Raw genomic sequence first — 26,193 nt, forward strand, 5'->3', positions numbered from 1 at the left:
GACACTCTATCTTTTGAAGTGTGAAGAAACCTTCATTGTTGTGAATGAACCCTTTGTAAGGTGTCAAGAGAAGACAGAAATAGCTCTTACAATTTTTACGGTTTCCTAACTCCATATTTCTATTATAACTGCTTCCTTGAAAAGGTTGTGAAGACTTCATGGCCTTATACCAGATTCTCTCAGTGCATTACAGGAACCAATTCTTTATAAAAAAGTGACTTTACCGTTGTCTTATAAAAATGATATGGCAGTCATTATTTTTAAAGTTTTTTGTAATACACAACTGTACAAAACAAAGAGAAAAAAAAACCACTCTAGACTCTCCAACTGTGAAGTAATTAACACTGCTGACATTTGGTGGTTAGTCAGACATCTCATACGTTCAGATCTATAAGAATAGAAAGTTTTTCAAAATTGAGGTGATCTGTTAAGAGTTTTCTTAAATTTCCTTAAATTCAATAAAAGAGAAATGTACCAAAGTGAAAATGAATTGATTTATTTCAAGTGAGGTTTCTTCATGAGACATTTTATTAAAATATCCCTTAAAACAAAAAGCAATTAAGTTATTTAAAAAAGAAGTTGGAGGCTTGCTTATACTCCAAGTTTTTGTTTGTTTGGTTTAGTTTTAAAGATGCTGGGGATCAAACTCGGGCCACACATTCGAGGCAAGTGCTTTGCCACTGAGATACAGCTGTAGCCTCATATACTGCAAATTTTAATCTTAAATGGCTTCTATAGATATGAAAACAGGAAATTAGAGCACTTAAACTTTATCCCACCTCCCCCTTGCCTACTTAAAAATAATTTTTCTTACACTGTCAAAGTTCACTCACATTTATGTTCTATTCTGTAATCACAATTGGTTTTTTCTACTGTCATGTATAACTAATTAGAACAATTGATTTTTTTGTTTCTTATTTATATGTTGTCAATACCTTCATCAGTCCTGAATTATTTTGATTCATCAATCTTGATTCATGTTCTGAAACATCTTGTGTGTTTTTTTACAAGTAGTTTTTTTGGTTTTTATTTGCTTTTTTTTTTTTTTTTTTCTCCCAAAAATAGCCAGGGTTGTTACATCTGGTGGGTTGCTGCATGCTTGAGGATATCCATTCATTGCCTTTATTTGTTATCTGAAGGACAAAACAGTTTGGTGCTTTGGGGTTACATTTATACCCCCATCAGAAATTTGTATACATTGCTATATTCCCTTTCAGAAAGAAATGTCACAATGTAGAAGGAAGCCTGTAACTAACCCATTCTCTCCTTTGGAGATGATGTGCTCTTTCTGCCTGAAGGTCAAGAAAATCCTTGTCATTGGGGAAAAGAAATGTTACCAGGTTTTATTTTGGTATTGATTTTTTTCCCCTAAAACAGAGTACCCACTCAATTGTCAGATCTCATGCTGTTATTTATTTGAATACCTTTCCATCCATTCATTATCTTCCTTTTCTGGAAGGACATGATATTGATTTGCATTACTTTGTCTATCTTCCATCTTTTTATTATCATGAAATATATATATATATAACATAAATTGACCATTTTAACCGTTTTTTAAGCAGCAATTCAATGGCACTAAGTACATTCACAATATTGTGCAATGGTTCACCATTATCCAGTTCCAGAACTTTTTTATCATTCTGAGAAACCCTGTACCCATTCACAATAACTCCCCACTTGCCTCTCCTGATAACATCTATTCTACTTTCTCTTTGAACTCAACTTTCCTAGGTACCTTATGTAAGTGAAATCACACTGTTTGCCCCTTTGTACAAATATCCTTGTATAAACTTGCATCTGATTTATTTTCCCTAACATAATGTTTTAAGCTTTATCCATGTTGTGGCATGTATCACAATTTCACTTACCTGTTGATGGACATGTGGATTATTTCAACCTTTTGGCTATTGTGAATAATGCTGCAGTGAACTTTGGTATCCAGGTTGTTTTGGTTCCTGCTTTTAGTTCTTCCCAGCATATACCTAAAGTAGAATTGCTGCATCCATATGATAATTCCATATTTATTAACGGTTCCACATACCATTTTCTATAGTGAGTGCACCACTTTAAACTAAAAGCATAGTTAGCTTTATGTTATGTAAATTTTGCCTCAATTTTTTTTCTGAATGTTTTATTCTATAGCACCTTATTCTGCCTCATGGTTGTTATATTTTACATTAACTCTTTGAAGACGTTTTTGTCCCTGTAAACTCACTGGTTATGTCTAGTTGCTTTCTCACATAATTGGCCTTTTTTTTTTTTTTTCCTACTCAAACAGTTGTTTTAATTAAACTAAATCTTTTATCCAGGTCACATTTGATCACTGTATAATGTAGTCAGTGAATAGGAGGTCGTTCTGCTTTGGAAAGTTCAGTGACCAAAGTGAGGCAAACATGTTTGCTATAGGTGAAGTAATTGGCTTTTCAGGGAGATCCAATAATCCTAAATTGCTTGTTCTCCTCCAAGAGATGGAGACAATAAGCTAAGGGAAGTGCTGACCACTGGGTGGTGCTATAGTTTGGATCTAGAATATTCCCCAAAGGTCCGAGTGTTAAGGCTTGGTTCCTGGCTTGGCACTTTTGGGAGGTGGTGGAACTGGAAGACAGGGGCCTTTTGGGGGCCTTCAGTTCATTGGGGTTCTGCCCTTGAAGGGGACAGTGGGACCCCAGCTCCTTCTTCCTCTTTCATATCTGTGCCATGAGGCGAGAAGCTCGAGGCGAGGTCACAAGCCCCAAAGCAATGGGGTCAACCAACCACGGAGTGAATCCTCCAAAACTTTGAGCAAAAAAAGCCTTTCCTATTTAAATGCTGATCGTCCCAGGCATTTGTTGTTGTATTGTACTAAGTGTGATGGGCTGACAGATCTGACTCCATGAGAAAGTTATAAGCCAGACTCTAAGAGAAATGACTAAACAGACTCCATTTTGCTCTGAGACCCCATGTTATATAGGAAATAAGTTTCTCCAATGGGAACACCTCGCCTCTGTACCCATCATCAGTTACTTAGTGTGACATGTTTAACAATACAGAATGATAATTCCTATGTAAAGAAAAATTGCTCTCTTTTGATCCCTATTGCTCCTAAACAATGTACCATGTGAACAGTGATTGTGTGGATGTTAGTAACCATTCTTTAGTTTGTACCTAGGTGACCCACTCCCCACTCCCACCTCTGTCGATGATCTCATGATGTTAATGTGTAATTTCGAATCATAGTAACAGACACTTATGATTAATGTGATTTTTGGTATAAGAACACCTACAACACTTTGGTCGGGGCTGTTCTCCCAATAGCCATTTTTGGGGGCATTGTGTGAGACAGTCAGCCGGCCAGCTTAAGAAAGACTCTGAAATTCGGACTTCTCAGCGGTGATCGGTCTGCTCTTAAGTTGCGCCCCATAACACTAAGGATTGAACCAGGGGGCTCTACCACTGAGCTACATCTCAGCCCTTCTTAGTTTTGAGACAGGGTTTCACTAGGTTGCCAAGTCTAACCTCAAACGTGATCCTCCTGCCTCAGTCTCCCCAGTGGCTGGGATTCCTGGCATGTGCCAACATGCCCAGCCCCAGTATTTTCATAGTAACAGAAAGCTGACTCACACAGCAGGGCTCTGAACTGCTAACTCTATTTCAAGTCATGCTGGAGTTTGTGTCAGGAAATAACCAGTATTAGAATTTTTAAAGAATTTTCTTTTTGATTTGGTCAAATTCTTTCTTTTTAGTTTGTTCAGATTCTAAAAAATCTCTCGCCTAGAAGTTGAAACCATAGGTATCAGTACTGTAGGAGCGGAGTCATAAAAAGAACAGAGACTTAGTTTTTAATATAAAAGCTGGCACAAATATTTGTTAAAAGACACAAAGTTGCCTTTTACATTGACATTATTGCCCCAAATAGTGTCAGCATGCATTTTAAATTTTGAGGTATTTATTTTATAAAAGTTTATATGATAATACCTGAGATAGACACTCACTATCAAAACAGATTATACTAACTGAGAAATACAAAGAGATCAATAATATTTTATATGACAATGAATCACTTTCCTGAAAGGAGGAGGATATTCAATATAAGAAAGAGTAAAGAACATTCACAGTAAGAAAAATCATTTACATATTTAGAAACCATGATAAAGTTAACAGAGAAAAGTATACTTTAAACTATATAGCTCCTGGGGGCAAAGGGTATATCTCAGGGGTAGAGAGCATGTGTTGCACGCACAAGACTCGGTTTCTATCCCCAGCACCAAAAGAAAGAAAGAAACAAACAAAATTTCTAGTACCTTTCTTGAACTCCAATGGTGCAGTTACTTGGAATAACCAAGATATCTTTTTTACCCACAGTGAAGAATGGGTCATATAATAAGGTCACTTTCCATGACATATGGTTATCATTTCAAGTTTGCAGATGGGTGATAATGCTTCCATTTTATCCACGGTCATTAAAAATTCTTACTAAAATTCCTGCTAAAAGGACAGCAAGAGCAACAACTAAAGCCATTCCACGATAGAATATCAGCTGTCTCACTGTCAAGACATCCCCAATGGTGGGCACTGTATACTGGTTGTTTTCTTCCAGTGCCATGAGTTGGACAGTCTGGCTTTCTGGTCTGATGATATCAGGCAAAATCACTGCATCGGTTGCTTCCCTTTCCAGGCTTGGGAGATCTGTTTGCAGAGAACAGTGGGGCATTTACTTAGGTACTGAGTCAAGGAAAAGGTTATTAGTGGTAAGGTTGGTAAAAGAAAAAAAAAAAAAGACCATTGAGCCAGGCACGGTGGCGTATACCTGTAATCCCAGTGGCTCAGGAGGCAGAGGTATAAGGATCGCAAGTTCAAAGTGAGCCTCAGTAACTTGGTGAGGTCCTAAGTAACTTAGCAAGACTCAATCTCAAAATAAAATATAAAAAGTAGGCTGGGGATGTGGGTTAGTATATGTGAAATTACTTTATAAAACATTTCATAGGAGAGTCCAGAGACCAAGCCAATTATGACTGAGACAAACTGTATTGAGCAAAAGAGTAGAATCTTATAAAATAAACAACTCTGGCCACATTAAGTTTGTCTTTGAAAGGTAGAAATGGAGTGTATTAGAAAATGGACTCCAATACCTGTTGGGGTTGGTAGAGTCTCTTTATTGCCTTTTAGCCCAGCATGAATCTGTGCCTAAAAACAAAGTCACATGAGTAAATGAAGTACAAATCAAATTGAACTGGTAGTCTTTGATTAAAACTTCAATTTAAAGATACTGCTGAGTCACATCACTGTTTATAGCACCTCAATTCACAGTAGCTAAACTATGGAACCAACCTAAGTACCCTTCAACAGATGAATGGATAAAGAAAATGCAGTATGCATACCAAATGGAATATTAGTCAGCCATGAAAAAGAGTGACTTTATTATTTTTTTCCAGTAAATGGATGGATCTGGAGACTATTATGCTAAGGTGAAATAAGCCAATCCCCAAATACCAAAGGTCAAATATTCTCTTTGATATGTGAATGCTAACAAAATAAGGGGGAAGGAGAAGAATAGAAGTTCAGTGGATTAGACAAAGGGGAATGAAGGGAAGGGAGGGGGACAGGAATAGGAAAAACAATAGAATGAATAGGACATAACCTTCCTATGATCATATGTGAATACACCACAGTGAATCTTACCATCATGTGCACACACAAGACTGGGATTCTAAAGAGAATAAGTTATACTCCATGTATGTGTCAAAATACACTCTATTGTCATGTATATCTAAAAAAACAAATAAAAAAGAAACAAAACAGATGCTGCTGAAACTATTGCTAAAGAGTTACAATATCTAGTATAGCCTTTGTTGGTCCAAAAAATGCCATTTGCCAAAAGAACATAACACCAGAAAACCACAGATCTTCCCCACATTGTTCAACTCACAATGATAAAATAAGAAGCTGCTTGTGGCTATCATTGCAAATATTATGATATGTTTACATTCTGTGCCCCTTTGTGTTCCTAAACAAAGATAAAATGAATAAAAGCTAAAAGTAAATGTGTACATCACCATCTAAAAGTTAGTTTATGGTCTAATTTAATGTCCTATATGCCCTATTCCTTCAATAAATCAAACTGAACGTAGGAAAGATATAATACACCATTATGAGGCAAATCCAAAGGATCTGGAGCCCTTTGTGCAACAGCTGATATACCTAAACTCAGTCTTGTGTCTCCTAAGGATCCCCCCTTAAGCCAGCCACCCACCTCATGGCAAGCCTTGCTTCAATAAAAACAGCTCCCCATTCAACTTGCGGATGCTCACACTGGGCAACGCCACAAACTCTCTGCCCCCCATCTCTTCCCACAGATTGCTACTCAACATCCTGCCCTGGGATGAAAAATCAGACAAAAAGTATTTTAAGAGAAGTCTAAAAAACATCAGAATAAACAGGAAACCATATTACTCAGACTGTTATACCAAAATAAGAAAATGTGTCCAAGCAAATCCCCTGTCTTTGTTTTTTAAAGGTTGGATCCTCTGGTTAGTACAGTAGATCCCAATTCAGCTCTACACTAAGAGAGAACCGTGCTGACACACGCCTTTCTTCTGTCCCCTAGCATGCCACGTGTACTTCCTGACTCGAGTGAGTCCTGGTGCCGGTGGCATTTTATCGTTTTTTAAGACTGACAGACTCTTCACCATGCCATGGGATCAAGTAGATCCACCTCTCTAAAACCACACGCGGACTGTTACCTGTTCTGCAACTCTATTCCAGTTTGTCCTCAGGATGTATATCAAGTAGAAAAGGGCTTGAAAGAAGACACAGACTATCAGTCCAGACCAGAGACCTGTGGGTATAGAATGAGTATCAGAATGAGGTTTTCTTCAAGCATGTTCCTATGATCATTAAAATTCTTCCCCAATAGCCCATAATCTATAAAGCAAAATTTCATTTAAATTAACTTCCCTAAAATTTTACATGAGTATAGGCCAGGTAGTAGATGCAAATCAAATACTGAGCTATTAAAAGCAATCAATCAATCAATCAACAATGCAAAACACCTGCAAAACTGTTTGCTACTTTATGTGCTGAGCTAACAAATACTTGCTGGCTTTTGTTTTGTACCAGGTATTGTTTTAAGTGCTAGAGACACAAAATTGAACAAGCAGACAAGCTCAGGGCCCTCAAGGAGCTTGTACTATAGTGGTGGAAGTAAGATTATAAGAAAGCAATAAAATGTGGTGATTTTAAGAGTGGTAGGTGTCTTGTTAAGGAAGTCTGGTCCTAAGCCAATGTGATGGAGATTTGGGCCTACTTTTACTTCTATTCGGTGAAGGGTCTCAGGACTAATTCCTAGATCCTTGATCCATTTTGAGTTGAGTTTTGCACAGGGTGAGAGATAGGGGTTTAATTTCATTTTTACTGCATATGGCTTTCCAGTTTTCCTAGTACCATTTGTTGAAGAGGCTATCTTTTCTCCATTGTAAGTTTTTGGCACTTTTGTCTAGTATGAGGTGACTGTACTTAAGTGGGCATGTCTCTGTGTCTTCTATCCTGTACCACTGGTCTACCTGTCTATTGTGGTGCCAATACCATGCTGTTTTTGTTACTATTGCTCTATAATAGAGTTTAAGGTCTGGTATTGTTGTACCTCCTGCATCACTCTTCCTGCCCAGGATTGCTTTGGCTATTCTGGGTCTTTTGTTCTTCCAGATGAATTTCATGATTGCTTTCTCTATTTCTATGAGAAATGTCATTGGGATTTTAATTGGAATCTGTATAGTGCCTTTGGAAGTATGGGCATTTTTATAACATTAATTCTGCCTATCCAAGAACACAGGAGATCTTTCCATCTTCTAAGGTCTTCTTCAACTTCTTTCTTTAATGTTCTGTACTTTTCATTGTAGAGGTCTTTCACCTCTTTGGTTAGATTGATTCCCAAGTATTTTATTTTCTGAGGCTATTGTGAATGGAATTGTTTTCCTCATTTCCCTTTCAGATGATTCATCGCTTATGAATAAAAATGCTTTAGATTTATGTGTGTTGATTTTATATCCTGCTATTTTGCTGAATTCACTTATTAGGTCTAGAAGTTTTCTGGTGGAGTTTTTTGGATCCTCTAAATATAGAATCATGTCATTGGCAAATAGTGACAGCTTGAGTTTCTCTTTTCTTATTCGTATCCGTTTAATTTCTTTGTTCTGTTTAATTGCTCTAGCTAGTATTTCAAGGACAATGTTGAATAGAAGTGGTGAAAGAGGACATCCCTGCCTTGTTCCACTTTTTAAAGGGAATGCTTTCAATCCTTCTCCATTAAGAATGAGGTTGGCAGTGGGCTTAGCATAAATAGCCTTTATAAAATGTTGACCCCCGAGTGCAAGAAATAAAAGCAAGAATCAATAACTGGGATAGATTCAAACTAAAAACTAAAAGCTAAAAACTTTTTCTCAGCAAAGGAAACTATCAATAATGTGAAGAGAGAGCCTACAGAGTGGGAGAAAATCTTTGCCAATCATACTTCAGATAGAGCGCTAATTTCCAGAATCTATAAAGAATTCAAAAACCTCTACACCAAGAATACAAATAACCCAATCAACAAATGGGCTAAGGATATGAACAGACACTTCACAGAAGATGATCTACAAGCAATCAACAGATACATGAAAAAATGTTCAACATCTACCCTGAGATTTCATCTCACCCCTATTAGAATGGCGATTATCAAGAATACAAGCAACAACAGGTGTTGGCGAGGATGTGGGGAAAAAGGTACACTCATATATTGCCAGTAGGGCTGAAAATTAGTGCAGCCACTCTGGAAAGCAGTGTGGAGATTCCTTAGAAAACCTGGAATGGACCCACCATTTGACCCAGCTATCCCCCTCCTTGGCCTATACCCAAAGGACTTAAAATCAGCATACTACAGAGATACAGCCACAACAATGTTATAGCTGCTCAATTCACAATTGAGCAAAACTGAGATTTTGGAACCAACCTAGATGTTCTTCAATTGATGAATGGATAAAGAAACTATGGCATATATACACAATGGAATATTACTCAGCTATAAAGAAGAATAAAATTATGGCATTTGCTGATAAATGGATAGAGATGGAAAATATCATGCTAAGTGAAATAGGCCAAGTCCAAAAAACCAAAGGCCGAATGTTTTCTCTGATAAGTGGGTGACAATATGTAACCAGGTGGGATGGTGGGGGTGGGAGACGAATGAAGGAACTTTGGATGGTGTAGAGGAAAATGGGGTGGGAATGGGTGGGGGAAGGATAGACAGTAGGCTGAGTCAGACATTATTACCCTATGTACATGTGTGATTACATGAATGGTGTGAATCTACATTGTGTATAACCACAGAAATGAAAAGTTGTACTCCATTTGTATACAATGAATCAAAATGCAGTCTGTAAAAATAAAAATTAAAAAAATAAAAGAGTGGCAGGTGCCATGGCTGACACTGGGCAAAGCCATGTAGTAATGCCCTGCAGACAGAGCCTGAGTGCACTCATTCAGGTGCTTTCTGAGGTGGAGACCTGAAGGGTGTGGAGCAGGCAGAGAGATGGTCAGGACGGGTATTGCGGGCTGAGTGAGAGCAGGGCTCGGGCTGCCCACAGAAGGCCAGCTTGGAAGTCAGTTAGGAAGGAGGCTGGTGGCGGGGAGGTAAGTGCACAGGTGAGGAGTTCAGACAAGCAGACTACAGAGGGTGTGCAAGCCATGGGAGGATCCAGGGTTTATTCTCATTCTAATGAGGACCCAAGGGAAGGTTTCAGACCAGTGTAAGAATTTCTGGATGTGATACCTGGTATTTTCAGAATTTCACTTTCAAAATAATCCCTCCAACTACTTAACAGAAAAGATGACTGAGAATCTAAGAGGGTTCCATAAATATGCAAATATTCAAACAATGCCTATCTTCTTATGAGAAGAAACTATTTTTAACCACTTAAAATGATAATTTACCCCCAAATCCAAAGGCTGAATGTTCTCTCTGATATGTAGAAGCTAACACACAATAAAGGGGGGCAGGGAGAATAGAGTACATCGGATTAGACAAAGAGGATGAAGCGAAGGGAGGGGGAATGGGAATAGGAAAATAGTAGAATGAACTGGACATCACTTTCCTATGCTCCTATCTGAATACACGGCCAGTGACACTCCACATCGTGTACAACCACAAGAACGGGAAGTCATACTCCGTGGATGTATAACAGGTCAAAATACATTCTACCGCCATGAATAACGAAAAAGAACAAATAAAAAACTTTAAAAATAATTTATACATCAGTGGCTTCATTGCAAGCTGCTTAGGCTAGGGCTGGAATATGCCATCAATTGGGAATCAGTCTCTTAGTTCATTCAAACTTGTCTACAACCCCACACGGGCAAAGGCAGGTTGAGGCTGGTCCTCATATTTCCTCCTAGCAATTAAACAAAACCTGGAATAATCTCCATGGTTTAGATATAGATGGACTGACCATTTATACTCTTTGACTGAGTGATTCCATTCCTAGGAATGGATGGATCCTAAGGAAAGGTTCAGGAATGTTTTTAATAATTCATACATATTGAATGCTCAGACACTGTTATTTTATTTCTCAAGAAGAGCAATTCAGATGTTCTCTCTTCTAGAAACAATAACAAATGTCCTAAGGAAATACTATAGAATAGCTACAAAAAGGCTTATTTTTAACAAGTATGTACATAGGGATAAATTATTTATTCAGCATAACTTCACCTTTGAGAGAACAAACCATACTGCAATAAAATACATTGGAAAATGCCTTACTTTTTTTTTAAAGAAATATTGGGGTTTACCTAGTAAAAAAAAATTCATGCATAATGGGAATAAAGTATATAAAATTCCATTGTAAAGTCTTCAGAAAAATACAGATTAAAAACTCTCAGGAATGGGCTGTTTTCCTTCGGATACAATTATCTAAGAAATAATTATGTTTTCTCTGATTTTCAAGACTGAGTATATTTAGTAACTATTGATTTAAAACAAATACATATCTTTTAAAAGATGAGCAATCTGCACTATATGGATATCTGTGAGGATTTCTTTATTTCTATCACATCAACTAATGAATCCAGTGAATTTTAAGCAACAGTTAAAGGAAATGCTACATTCTCTACATTTATAGGATTTTACTTCATTAATAATTCCATTGTATACATCAAGATATGAGATACTGATAAAGGTTTTGATATACTTTTTACATTTGTCAAGATTTTTCTTCAATTATAAGCATTTTGCTGTACTCTAAGGTGTACTCTAAGGACAAAGGACATTCCCACTTGAAATTGTTCAAGTTACTAACTTTTTTTTTTTTTTTTTTGGTACCAAGGATGAATTCAGGGTTACTCAACCACTGAGCCACATCCCCAGCCTTATTTTGTATTTTATTTAGAGACAGGATCTCGCTGAGTTGCATAGTGCCTCACTGAATTGCTGAGGCTGGCTTTGAACTTGAGATCCTCCTGCCTCAGCCTCCTGAGCTGCTGGCATTACGGACATACACCGCTGCGCCCAGTTAAGTTATTAACTTTTCACCAGTCTTTGCATGCATGAGGTTTCAATACAGTGTGAATTTTTTAATGTCGAAGGAAGTTTGAAATTTAAAAATAGGCTTTGACACATTATTCATATTTTCAGGATTTCTGTCTACTATGAATTCTCTGGTGTTCAGTAAAGTTTGAGCAATTCCCAAAGATTTTGCCGCATTCTTTATATTGCAGGGTCTCTCTCCAGTATGTCTTCTCTGAGGCTAAGTAAGGTTTGAGATTTGATAAAAGCTTTGCCACATTTTTTTTACCTCTGTAGGGCTTCTCTCCAGTAAGAATCTTGTGGTGTTGAGTAAGGGTCGAGCGATCCTTAAAGACTGCCCCATTCTTCGCATTCCTATAGTCTTCATACAGTATAAATTCTCTGGTGTTAAGTTTTGAGATTTGGTTAAAAGCTTGGCCACATTCTTTACATGTGTAGGGTTTGTCACTGCTATAATAAAAGATGGAGCAATCCTTCAATACTTTTTTACACATTCTTTAAATTTGTAGGGCTCTCCTCTGGTATGAATTCTCTTGGGTTGCAATTTGATTTTAAATTCTTTCATATTCTTTACAATTATGAGTCTTACCTTGAATATGTATACTTGAATGGATCATAAATTTAGAGCACTGATGAAAGACTTTGCTACATTTGTTACCTTTGTAAGGGTTCTTTGCAAAATAAGGACACTGATGTTTTCTAGCATCTGAACCAAGGCTAAAGTTTTTGTGAGTTCCACCACATTCATAACTTTTTTTACCAGTATAAATATATTGGTAATTAGTTATGGTAGATACCTGGCTAAAGGACTTGCAAATGTAGAATTTATTTTGGAATTTTGTTTACACAATAACATGTAAGCATGAACTTTCCCATATTCATTAAAACTGTGTGTGTTGGCACAAGGGGGAACTGTTTGTTGACTACAGAATAATGCACTCTTTGTAAAGTAACAAATTGATCACATTTAGAAATTCATTGTTAAATCTCTTATCTATAGAAATGTTTGAGTAGAAGTTTAACACAACGCTACATTTGAATTGTTCATGTTATTGATTGAAGCATGGAATAGACCCCATTTCAGCCATTTCAAATTTCCTTTCAGAGGAATGATGTTTCAAAAATTGCTCTGGATACATAAAGACACACTCAGCTCCTCAAAAGAGACTGGCATAAAATTTGTTGTTTTCTGAGATGCTCTATGTTCTTTATGCCTGTTGACAGTGAGATTTTCATTATGGATTATCATTATGCATTTGTTAAATTCATTATGACAAGCTATCTGACCTCCACTCTTCCACACTTTCCCATTCTTTCCTTCTGTGTAAATTTTCAATGTCACAATATCCCTAACTTCTCTTTATCGCTTTTTAGAATAAATGTTTTATTCCTGCTCTGGTGCAAAGTCTTGAGTTTGATGAGAAGATATGGCTGGGTATATGGCTACAGTCCCTTGTCTCTTCATACTCCAGGGATCTTTCCTCTGCTCCAGAGAGGTGGCCAGGGATGGCTTAGAGTCATCAAGACCCAGGGAGCTAGGGCTTCTGTGGTTCTCCACATCACATCTCTAGATAAATCCTGCTGAGCCGGTCCAGACAGTCTCATTCTTCTTGAGAGAAATCAATAGCCATACCCCTGAATGTCAATGGTGCCTTAAGTGGTGCCCTGTGTTCTCTTGCTCTGTATTCCTGGGGCCAGTGACTGTAAAGAGTTGGGTTTTTGTTATAGTTGTTTCATTTTATTTGCAATTTTCATCAGTTTTGCTGGGGAGCACATTCAAGGAGCTCTTCACATTGCCATGCATTTATTTTCTGGCTTTCAGGGTGCTGAGCATTCTCCCTACAAATTTCTTAAATACTGACAGAAAGGAATCTATCAGCTCAGTAAAAAACAACTTAAAATCACTAATTAATATCACTTATCTTCATAATAGAACTAAGGATAAAAATTATAGGATCATTTCTAATGGCAATAAAAAAGAATTTGACAAAATAATTAAAACATATTTTGGAAAAATTCAATAAAATAGACTCCATAGATACTTCCTGAACATGATAAAACACACACACAAAAGAAAAAGGTTTATGTGTGTACTTCAGCCCCAAATCCAGCATGCTGCTAAGTAGAGAAACACGGGAAGCAGGATCACTAAAGTTGCAAATAAAACAAGAAGTTCCACTGTCAGCACGAAATTTGATTATACTTCTGGAGGAATTATGCAGGAAAAAGGAATCAGTGGTATGAAAGTTGGAAAGAAGAGTATAAAATTAAAATTATTTACTGATGATATGATTACATACCTGAAAAGCCCTTGAGAGTAACTGAAAATTACTGTAAATAAGAAGAGGAACTCAGAAATAGTAACAAGGTACACCACCTACACATAGTTATTAACAGACTTCACTTGCACAAACAACTAACAGATTTTATAATGAAAAAGAAGGGGTCTTAGTCTGTTTTCTCTTGCTATAATAAAATTCCTGAATCTGGGTAATTTATAAAAAGAAAGAGGTTTATTTTGGTTCATGGTTCTGGAGACAAGACCCAAGCATCTGCTCTGCTTAAGTGTTAAAATCCTGAAAGCCGAAATCCCCCAAACCACAATTCCCATGATTAAAAAGGCTTTTGGAAAGAGGTGGAAAGTGAAATTTTGAGGAAGGTGTTTTCCAACTAATATGAAAATGACAAATGTGCCATTTGTCTGTATGACATGAGCATTCCTTATTAAATTTTCCTGACTTCTGTGCCATGCTTCTTTGTTGTTTGCGAGGCCCAGAAGTCTACTCTGCAGGCACTCACGTACAGGACAGGCCACAAATTTGATAGGAAAAAAACTGGTGTTTGAACAGCAACACTGTTGGGTAATTGTCTTGTATCCCAACTGTGCACATGATTATTTTTGAATAGTTACTAACTTTGCTGGCTTCTTCAGACAAATGTGGCTGTAAGTCATTAAAAGCTCCTGGAATTTCATCATCTAAAAGGAATGCCGACAAAGACAAATGACTTTTTTCTTAAGATGGGGGAGTCTCACTATGTCATCCATGTGGCCTCGAACTTTCGACCCTCCTGCCCCTTCTGTGATCCTAGGAAGCTGGAATCACAGACACATGCCACCCCTGGTAACATGCTGTATTGCATGACCAAACCCTAGCCCAGAATTTGGCTTTCTCACACCTTCAAATAGGTTTCTGTTTTTCATGGGATGGTGACCCAAACTTGATGAAAAACGTACCTGAGCAAAAGCAAGTATTCCCAAAATGTTCATCAGGTAATGGAACACAAAAGCTATGAGTATCAGAGAAGCACCTATTTCATGAAAACACAGCTGACCTCCAGGTATTGATGAACTGGCAGGTGGATTTCAGTCAGTTTCCAAATCTTTGGTGACACGACACTTATTCTCTATAGACAGAGATCTATTGGTAGGATCTTGAGACACAACTCAAGGAAGAAATGAGGCGTCCGTAAAACACAGAAGCTTCCTTGAGCTGTAGAGCACCTCTCCCTTCCCTTGCAAGAAAACAAGTGCTGAGAAGTCACATCTAGAGAGGGCAATAAGAGGACATTGGAGATAACAGATGCTAAGATGAAAGCTATTGCCACAGCCATTGTAAACTCTGAGCTCTTCCTTTCTTGCAAGTGGGATGGACACCTTGCAGATACAAAATGGCAAAGCACAACAGAGTAGTGAAACCTAAGAGTAGAGAGTATGAAATCATAAAAGACAGGGACCTCACTTGTTTCTTTTTATATCCCTAGATACTAACATCACACAGGGCCTGACATACAGCTACTCAGAGAATGTTTATTGAATGATGGAATTCTGAAACTCAAACAAGAGGGAAACACACAGCAGCAACGAGGGCAGCTCTGAAGTCCAACTACCTGGGTTCGAATTCACCTTAGTCCTTACTGCCTGTGGAACTTTCAACAAATTACTTCACTTCTTCAGGTTTTAGGCTTTTCATGCATAAAATGAGCTAATGGGATATTGTAAATTTAAGTAACATAAAGTACATAAAGAGCCTAGCATAATTTTGACAGAAGCTTTTTATGATTATTATCTCATGTTCTATAGATTTTAGCTATGACATTGTCTTACACTGAAAATAAAAAAAAACTGGAAATCCTAGAAAGATTGTTAAAATACTATTGTAGAAGTTCTTGCCAGAATAGTAATACAAGAAAAAGAAACAAAAGGTATGAAAATTGGAAAAAGAGTAAAACTATCTTTCTTTGCAGATGGCACAATCTTATATAGAACTCCCCCCAAAATCTAGATGTAATAAATAAACCCAGTAGAATTGCAAGATACAAGATCAAAATACAAAAATCAGCTATGCTTTAATATACTATCAATGAGCAATCTATAGAGAAAATTGAGAAAATAAGTCTAATTATAGCCACTTCCAAAAGAATAAAATACCTAGGAATAAATTCAACCACGTAAGTAAAAAAGTTGTACCTTTAAAAATGTAATCATTACTGTTAGAAACTGAAGACCTATATAAATAGAAAGGTATTCGTGTTCATGGATGGGAAGACTTAATATTGTTAAGGTGACAATACTCTTCAAAGCAATCTACAAATTCAATGCAATCCTGGTCTTTTGTGCAGAAATTGAAAAGTTGATTCACAAATTCATATGGAATTAAGCCAAAATAATATTTAAAAAGAACAAAGTCAGAGGATTCACACTTCGTGATTTCAATCCTTACTACAAAGCTACAGCAATCGAGGCAGTGTGGTATGGTCCTAAAGACAGACATACAGGCCAAAAAAAAATAGATATGACAGGCCAGGAAAAAAAAAATACGTCTATGGCTAAGTGATTTTCAACAAGACCATTCAGTGGAGAAAGAACATTCTTTTCAACAAATGCTTCTCACTTTTTCTAGGTAATTCTACCTGAGTTTCAGGCCTGATCTAACTAGCATATCACTTAGGGGGCTGTTCTGGCAAGCCAGAAGTGCACAGGTGTTCCCTACAGCTACTCTCAGGCCCTTGCAGCACTCTGTCCTTCATTTCTGCAGTACGTAACCCAACAGTAATTGACTAGTGTTATCATTGATCATTTAATCTTGGGCTCATGTTTAGGAGGACAGGAGCGTGTTTATTTTGTCCAATATTGCATTTCCAGTGTATTTGTACAAGGGAGGCACTGATTATAAATGGGGGTGGTAATTTTTCCAATTCCAAAGGGCAACTTTCTAGTCAATTGCTTTATATTTCAAGTGATTTATCTTAATATGACAAAGTGAGATTTGAGGCAAGTCACTGAGGACTGAAGCACATACCTATTATCCCAAGTTTAGCAGCAAACATCAGAGATACTCCGATTGGAAAACCAAAAACGTAGTAACCAATGGCATTCAAGATGGCGCCAATCTTTTGTTTCCCCATACCTCTCAGCACTCCACCACAGGTGCCCTAGGGGAGGAGAACCAACACTAAGGATGCGGTCACGCAGTCACATCAAGTTCAGAGTGCTGCATTAGTAGCTCACCAGTCTGGTGTGCTCAAATAGCTCAGTCTCAAAGCAGCCCTAGCACATATTTAAGAGATAAAGGAAAACACTTCGCTTCTAAAGTTATGTTAATAGCCTGGGAATTTAACTGAGTGATAGAGCACTTGCCTAGCATGCAAGAGGTCCTGGATTCCATCCTCAGCACCACAAAAAATAAATAAACAAAGTAAGTAAGTTATGTTAACAGCAGCAACAACAACAAAAATAAAACCACAGAAACTTTACTCAGAAAAGTCATCAGGTAACATAATTTAAATTTCTATTTATCTTGACTATTTGACTATCTTGTGAATTTGGCTATTCCCAATAGCCAAATTATGTAATTGCCCAGATGCCCATCAACAGGTGGAATGGATCAAGAAGATGTGGTATATGTACACAATGGAGTTTTACTCAGCCACAAAGAAGAGTGAAATTATGGCATTTGCTGGAAAATGGGTGGAAATGGACAACATCATGCTCAGTGAAATAAGCCAGACTCAGAAAATTAGGAGTCAAATGTTTTCTCATACTTGAAAACTAGAGCAAAATAAGGGAAAGAAGGTGGGGAGGGGCGTGAGGGGGTGGGGGGTAGACATCATAAAGATATAGGGAAGATCAGTGGAGTGGAAGATGGAGAGGGAGGGTTCAGGGACAGGAAAGGGGAGCATAAATATGGAATGAATTTAATAAAATCATGTTATATATATTATATATATATTTCACCTTTATGTATATGTAGAAAGTATCAATCAAAAATAAATAAATAAACAAATGAAAGGAAGATCAGTAGAGCAGAGAAAGGAGAATAGAGGGAGGGAGGAGGGAAGGAAAAGTGGGGGGAACAGGGACTGAAATCAAATTCCATGCATGTATGATTTTGTCCAAATGAACCCAACTATAATGCTCTAATTTAAAAAATTGAAACATTTGTACCCTAAGGGAAAAAATAAATCAAAGTAAAAATATTTTGTAGTCAGGCATGGTGGTGCACAACTGTAATCCTTGTGACTCAGGAGGCTGAGATGGGAGGATCACAAGCTAGAGGCCATCCTCACTAACTTAGCAAGGCCTAGGCAACTTAGTGAGACCCTTTCTCAAAATAAAAAGTTAAAAGGGCTGGGGATGTGGCTCCATACCTCTGAGTTCAATGTTCAGTACCAAAAAAATTTTTTGTGTTTTTGGTGGTGCTGGGGATTGAACTCAGCGTCTTGTGCATGCAAGGCAAGCACCCTACCAACTGAGCTATATTCCCAGCCCCCCCGCCAATTTTTTTAAAAAAATTAATATTTTGTAAAATCATATACAGAAAAGGACTTATAGGCTTCATTGATGGTATCTCAGCAGAAAATGGTCTGAAATCATAGCCGAAAAATATTAATGCAATTGTGAGCTTCTCTTCCACACTCTTCTTACCACTTGCTGTATTCAATCACAAGTACCATATCTTCAGAGCAATAGGAAACAAGTGCAAGAAATTCCATGGGGGGGAAAAAAAAGCAAGATGACAAAGGGGCCTAGAAACCATGTCATGAAGAATGATGTACAAACTGAGAAAACCTTCAGGGGTGATTCTGGAGCACAGCCACAGGGTCTTCAAATATCCACAGGTCCACAGACGACCAAACCAGAGAGAGACCCAACAGCCAGAATCAAGTCAAAGGCAGCGTGGCCGGCCCGGGAGGACTCAAACAGGGGTCACCCCACCATTGTGTCACTGAATGCCATGATGTCACTCAGGCATTCAGACCCCAGATAAAATTAGAGAGGATGGAGAATTCGGTCTCCTCCACCTTGTGAGGCTACACTCTGGAGTGACTCATCTTTCCCTCAAGTGACTCAGACTGCTTGAAGAAAGAGCTCATTCTCTTTAAATGAAATAACAGATATTCTATTTTTAATTAAAAAACTGGAAACGCAAAACAGATTTTGCTATATATTAGAGTAAAATGATTCCAAATACTCACTGCAAGTGCATCAAATAGATGAAAGGGAGCAAAAATCGGCATCACTTGGCTCACAAGGGAAATAATATCCCTGTTAGAGGAAAAGAAAGTAGTCAGTGACCTAAAACTCACAAACCTGACAATTCAGTCAAAAACCATTTCTTTTTGACAAATTAAGTACATAATAAAAACTCGTTAATTCAAGTTTTACTATGTAGAACTTAGGGTAAAAGAGATATGGCTAAGCTGCCATTGTAGAGCATAATTCTTAAAGCTCTACTTATGAGTATGTAAATGTGGGGGTTGGGAAGAAAAAGCAGGTTTCGGCCTGTTTTTGGAAAGCGTCCTCTGTAGAAAGGAGTCTTCCTCAAAAATGGAGTTGAAAGCAGTGTTCATATAGGTAACATTCCCTCTTCAGGGATCGCCTGGGCTTTTCATGTATGAAAGATCTGCCTGCAGCTTCTGCAGAGGACAACCTGGAGCTCTGGAGAGGGCACAGCAGTGACAGGGTTTAGACCCAGTATGGATGTGACCCATGGAACAGGCCGCAGTACCCTCTCCCAGAGATTTCCTCCCTCCCTCCCATGCACCTTCACAGGAAGCATGATGGTCATCCAGAGCCACCAGCTCAGGCAAAGCCTTCTGTCACCCCTCTCACTCAGAGGAGTGGCCTCTTTGGATTAGGCCAACAGGACTGTAGCCCCCTAACTATGCACTCCCTCCTCTAATCAACACAACAAAATGGTCTTTCGTTAAAAAATACAAACATGGAACCAATGCCTAACAGGCACTAAGGAAAATCAATAGCATATCTTAAAAAAAGGAAAAATCAAAATGAGTATGATGACACAAATGGATAGCAGATAGAATATAAGGGAAAAATTGAGAAAAAATTTTAAACTGTAATTACTATTCCTAAGAGATGTTCATAAGCTAACAACAGGCAGTTAAGAAAAAAGGAACAATGGGCAAAAGTAATTGGAGATGAAAAATGTGAACCCTAAGATAAAATATTTCACTTGAAGACCAGATAATGAATGGTCATGGCTAAAGACTAAATTCCAACTTGGAAGATAAAGTTGAGGAATGTCCCAAAATACAAAGAAAGATATGGGAAAAAAAGATGTTTCGGACTAATGAGTAAGTTCCATCATTTGTCTGAGAAGAATTCCAAAAGGGAGGACAGAAAATGCACAGGAGGGAGCAATTGTTTTTAAAAAAAATGGTGCACAGCCATGGACAAAATAGTATCTGAAAGACTTCCCCCCCAAAAAATACTTCTACAAAAGAACGAGAGCCAAGTTGTCATGGAAAGTCTATGCTGTCCCAGTGGCATCATGGAAGGTGGCAGAGAAGGAAGCTCAAGAATCAGCCTCTGCCACAGCAACCACTGAACTGGTAAGAAATGTCAGAACCAACGATTTCTCAACTCTGCAAACACTTGCAATATTAGCAGAGTACTTGGTGAAGAAAATAGGCTGGTAAAAGCTGGTGAATTCTGGCATCTAACAGAGCCGCGGTGGTTTCTCGTCTCCCGGTCCCGCTGCAGGCAGCATTCTGGTGTAGCTTGCTGCTGCCAGGCTGGATAATAAGGGCCTTGTCCGCCAAAAGTCAGAGTTGTGTGTTTGGTCTCTCAGGTTAACTGAGGGACTGGCATAGAGGCCGTTTGGACTGCTGGGCCTTCCCAGGCAGGGCCTGTCAAAGAATTTAAGGAGTCTGGGTGCAGTGGTGCGTGCATGCCTGTAATTTCAGACACTCAGGAGGCTGAGGCAGAAGGATCACAAATGTCAGGCCAATCTCAGCAACTTAGCTGAAACCCTGTCTCGAAACAAAAGTAAAAAGGGCTGGGGATGTAGCTCAGTGTCAAAGTCACTCCTTGGTTCAATTCCCAGTACTGGGAAAAAATATTTTTTTAAAGAGAGCTTTCAAAAAATATCCTCATCAGATCAAAGCATTTATGGAAGTATCTTATCAGGTCATACAGTCTTTGTAAAAGCCAGTTTGGAAGGTTACTAAACAAATGTGTAGCCCTCAACAAGTAAGAACAGCAATTGCCTGGGGAAGAAAGAGAATCTGATTTGCACAGTCACCCTATCATAATATTCAAAATGTCTAGTTCTCCACAACAACAAAACAATTGTGAAGTATACAAAGAGAAGAAGATATACAGGTGATCAACAAATATATGAAAAAGTGCTCATCATCCCTAGTCATTAGAGAAATGCAAATTAAAACCGCCCTTAGATTTCACCTAACTCCAATTAGAATGGCTATTATCAAGAACACAAGCAATAATAAATGTTGGCGTAGATGTGGGGAAAAAGGCACACTCATACAACGCTGGTGGAGTTGCAAATTGGTGCAGCCACTCTGGAAAGCAATATGGAGATTCCTCAAAAAACTTGGAATGGACCACTGTTTGACCCAGCTATTCCACTCCTTGTTTTACAACCAAAGGACTTAAAAATCTGCATACTACGGTGATGCAGCCACATCAATAATCACAGCAGCTCAATTCACAATAGCTAGATTGTGGAACCAACCAAGATGCCCTTCAATTGATGAATGGATAAAGAAACTGTGGTATATATACATAATGGAATATTACTCAGCCATAAAGAAGAATAAAATTATGGTGTAGAGGAAAATGGGGCAGGAGGGTGTGGGAGAAGGGAAGATAGTAGAATGAAACAGACAGTATTACCCTATGTATATGTATGATTACATGAATGGTGTGAATCTACATTGTGTACAAACAGAAATGAAAAGTTGTACCTCATTTGTGTACAATGAATCAAAATGCAATTTGTAAAAATAAAAAAAAATTTAAATATAAAAAAGAAAAATAGAAACTGGCAAATATTACTAGAACCAATTATTTTAGAACTCTAGAAATGAACCAAAGACTTTAGGTGACTGATGGGGCACTTATTCAAGAGAAGTGGGTGAGGGGCTGGGATTATAACTCAGTGGTAGAGAACTTACCTAGTATGTGTGAGGCAGTGGGTTCAATCCTCACCACCACATAAAAAATAAAAAGTAAGTTTCTTCTTCTACCTTCTTGAAAATATGAGTCAGAGTTTTAAAAGCTGTTCTAATATCCTTGTATTCAGTTTTTTGTTTTAATTCTGGGTCATTTTCATGTGACTGATACTTCCCTTCATTTTGGATTTTAGTTTTTACTTCTATGTTTGCCTGGTCATTTTTAATTGTATGCTAGATGTTGTGAATTTTACTTTGTTGGGTCCAAAGGTATCATTTTATATACCCTTGAGCTTTGATGCAGTTAAGCTTTCTGGAAACAGTTTGATATTTTTAAGGTTCACACGTAAGCTTGGTTAGGCAAGATCAGAGTGCCCTTGATTCCTAGGGCTAATTTTTCTCTTCTAGTCAACACCCTTCTGAAAACTCCACCAGATGTCCTACGTATCGGTGTTCTTTCATTCAGCTGGTGGAAACACAAACTCTTCCTAATCCTTTACAAACTTCAGGGACTATTCTGCCTGCTCCTTTTGGTTATTTTTTCCTGGCCTCATTTTCCCTGAGTTATATGCATACACAACTCCGTGGTCAGCTGAAGACCTAGAAAGACCTCTGTGGATCTTGAAAGTGCTCTCTCCATGGAACTCTCTTCTCTCTGACACTTGGCTTTGTGAACTCCAATGACGTGGCCCCCTTGAACTCCCAACTTTGTTTCTTCATTCCACGGGGACAGAGGAGCTTTGCCAGGATGCAAAGTGTCCCACAAAAACTCATGTGTTGAAGACTGGGTCCCCCAATGTTGTAGTGCTCCGAGGTGGAGCTTTAGGAAAGAAAATGGATCACAAGGACTGTGGATTCATCAGTGGATTGATCCACTGGTAGCTGAATGGATTACTGGAAGGCAGTGGAAACTAGGAAGTGGAATGTGGTTGAAGGAAATAGGTTGCTGGAGAAATGCCTGAAGAGTATTTCTTACCGCCCTCCCCCGCTCCCTTCTGTGTGTGTGTGTGTGTGTGTGTGTATCTGTCTGTCTGTCCATTGGTCTTTCTGCTAGCCTCCCTCTCTCTCTTTTTTCCTAGCTACCATGAACTGAGCAGCATCCTTCTGCCATGATGTTCCTCCTTACCTCAGGCCCAAAGCAATGGAGCCAGATGACCATAGACTGAAACCTCTGAAACTGTGACCCCAAATAAACCTTTCCTACTCTAAGCTGTTTTTCTCAGGTATTTGTCACAGCAATGAAAAGCTGACTAACACAACAGGGCTTCCCCTTCTTGGCCTGAAACCTTCTTCCAGTAAGCTGAGCTAATCATGGGTTTTCTTCATTTCATTTCCCTCTCAGGAATAACTCTTCTGTGCTGCTTATTATTCATATGGATGAAACACATTTTTAAAATACCTATTTTTTGTCTATTTTTTTGTTATTTAATGCAGGAAGATAAAACCAGTGCCTATTTCTCCATCTGTCCATTTCTTTAGTCCTAAGATTGTATAAGAATATATTTAGGCATTTGTTTAAACCCAGTGAGGTTGGATGAAACTGGGAGAGCATGACTTGTAAAGAATAAAACTGAATTTTTTTCCCAGCAGGAACCTGAAGCAACTGGTACAAACTTTCAAACTTTCCATGAAAAAGAATGTTTTTCAGACTGGGGATGGAACTCAGGACTAGAAGAATGCTAGGCAAGTACTCTACCACTGAGTACTATCTGCTACCTGTGAAGATTTTTTTTTTTACTGAAAAGACACATTAGCATACCTAAAAAAATATTCAAACACAGCGTCACAGAAAATACAATTGAGCCTAAGATCAAGTCAGTCATTTTTGTAAATACTGCCTAGAAAGAATCAGGCATGGATACCATCAGCATGCCCTGGATTATAAGGTGCCTCTTTGGGGATGAGGATGTTGCATATACTCTTCCTGTGTACATCTGAGCAAAACTACACTCAGGTCTGATGAGTAAATGAACTGGGTATTGGAGGAGGGGGAATGGTTTTCTCGGGCTTTCTTCATTCAAACTCATTCACACAATACTGTGCTTCTCATTCTTGGCTGCGTGACAAGCTTTCCTATGAAGTAAACTGCTACCTGGCTCTCATAATTAGGAAAATATAGCAAAGAAAAAAAAATAAATAAAAGAAAACCTAACGGCAACGAGATTTTTCTTCATGAGTACATACTTGTCACTGGTGAAAATGTAGGCAACCACATCCTTCAAAGCTGCTAGCAGAACTCCCACTGCAAGTGCACAAACACCTGGAAAGCATGGAAGAAGCAACAGGAAGTGACAATTCTCCAAAGTGTGAGCAATCCTAGGGCTGACATCTCATGCAAGATTTGCATCCATTATTTGCAATGATGTTGCAGGGTGTGGTGGTGCCCATCTGTAGTCCCAACTGCCTGAGCCCACAAGTTTGAGGTAACATAGCAAGATCCCAATTCAAAAAATATATATATGGTAAATAACGTGTCTGTTTGCTGTCTATGAAAAGGACAATTAAGATCCAGTGATTCTGACTCCTTTTTCTAAGATAGACTCACAAAAAAACATCCTCAATAAGATTTCAGTTGCTGTAGTTTGAGTGGCTTTGTCCTCTCCAAAATTCATGTTGAAATTTAATCTCCAATGAAACTATTGGGAAGCGTGCTCTCTGCAAGGTGACTGAATCATGAGGGCTAAACCCTGAAGAATGGGTTAGGTGTCTCTGGACCCCTTTCCATCCTTCCTTCCCTTCTGCCACAGGAGAAAGGTCATCAAGTCTCCAGCTTGGAACCAAAGAGCAGCCTTCACTAGACAGCCAAACTTGCTGGAGCCTTGACTTTGGGCTCCCCATCCTGTATGCTCTTATAGCAGCACAAACAGGCCAGGACGTCAGTGCATCAGAATCTTTTCTAACCGCTCAGATTTCAGGACACTGGAATAGCTGGAGGAGGTGAAGGTCAAGGAATGTGAAGAATTAGTCACTTTGACTCTACTATGGTCATAAAATATAACTTCATATGATAATTGCCTTGGAAATTATTTCAGTAGAACCAAGAACATTATTTCCTTGGTATGCAGTAACAGAAAATTGTAATTAGAAGATTTACTTGGCTCAGTAAATTGAAAAGAGCATAGGTGAGTGAATATAAGTGATTCAATTCATAGAGAAATTCTGACACTGATTTGCACTTATCACATTAAATTCCTTAAAGACACCAAGAAGGAAAAGGGCTTTACTCACCTGCACACAACAGGACAGTGGTACAGGAGCACCGGGCCTGCTCAGCATTCCCTGCCCCCAAAGCATTGCCCACTCGGACACTGGCAGCCACGCCAAAGCCAAAAGGCACCTAGGAATTAGCAAACATAAATCGTAACTTCAAAAACCTTGAAAATTCACAAATTAGCACACTAGGGTCCAACTAGATGGATACTCTGGACAGACTCAGCATTCTGGGTTCTAGAACTAACTCTATTTCATCCTATCTGTGTGATGGGAAATAAAGGGCTCAGCCTCCTTGACACCTGATTTCCTCACTGCAGCCCTGACGTCTCCCTGCTTCACAGGGACCAGGCCAGGACCTCTTAAGGAAGCTGGATTTGGGTGCAAAGCCCCTCCTTTACTGCAACACTTTCAACATCATGATTTAATTCAAGCTAGCTATTAAGATATAATGTAATATAAACCATAAATATCATTTATTTATAAGAATTGAAGGATCCATGTGAAAAAGCACTTAGGACAAAGTCTGGCACACTGTAGAACTCAATAAAGGTTGATGAAATCTGACTCCATAGTCCCTCATTGATGGTGGGACAGATGAAACACTCCATGTGTGACCATCCAGACAGCTGGAATATGCCCCTTCAAATGCCAATACTTATTTTAATTATCAATTATGGAAATCTAAAACTGTAAGTTTCTTTGTTTCTCAAATAGACCACTCAACCATCAGTAATCTTTGTCCCCCAAATATTATCTTGCAACATAGTGCTGCCTTCAGGCTGTTTGTGTAACATGGGTTGTATAGACAGACATCTTTAATTTTGGCTCTCATGTCTACACCAGCTTCAACTTCTTGTTTCTGCCACAAGCAGCACCCACAGCCTTCGAATTCATTATGGTTTTTGAAAACTAGCCTAAGTAAATAAAACGTATATATCAAGTTGTTAAGATTAAGAACTTGAGAAACCATATATTTGGCAACATAAAACCATGTAAGACCTTTGCCCAAA

At 38.4% G+C, this 26,193-nt stretch overlaps 1 protein-coding gene across 1 annotated transcript in view; it reads right to left on the minus strand.

Moving 5' to 3' along the window:
* Nucleotides 1-2,132: 2,132 nt before the first annotated feature.
* SLC47A1 (solute carrier family 47 member 1) overlaps nt 2,133-26,193 on the minus strand; it is a 103,458-nt gene continuing 79,397 nt past the window's right edge. Inside the window, exons 28-34 of the mRNA XM_079130349.1 lie at nt 25,199-25,307; nt 24,155-24,230; nt 19,010-19,079; nt 16,834-16,966; nt 6,723-6,817; nt 5,112-5,166; nt 2,133-4,668 (exon numbers count right to left, since the gene is read on the minus strand). Coding sequence (XP_078986475.1) covers nt 4,430-4,668; nt 5,112-5,166; nt 6,723-6,817; nt 16,834-16,966; nt 19,010-19,079; nt 24,155-24,230; nt 25,199-25,307 — 777 coding nt within the window. The 3' untranslated portion in view covers nt 2,133-4,429. The remainder of the gene's footprint in view (nt 4,669-5,111; nt 5,167-6,722; nt 6,818-16,833; nt 16,967-19,009; nt 19,080-24,154; nt 24,231-25,198; nt 25,308-26,193) is intronic.

Source organism: Sciurus vulgaris (assembly GCF_902686455.1).
Source record: "Sciurus vulgaris genome assembly, chromosome: 3".
In the NCBI taxonomy this organism is placed as follows: Eukaryota; Metazoa; Chordata; class Mammalia; order Rodentia; family Sciuridae; genus Sciurus; species Sciurus vulgaris.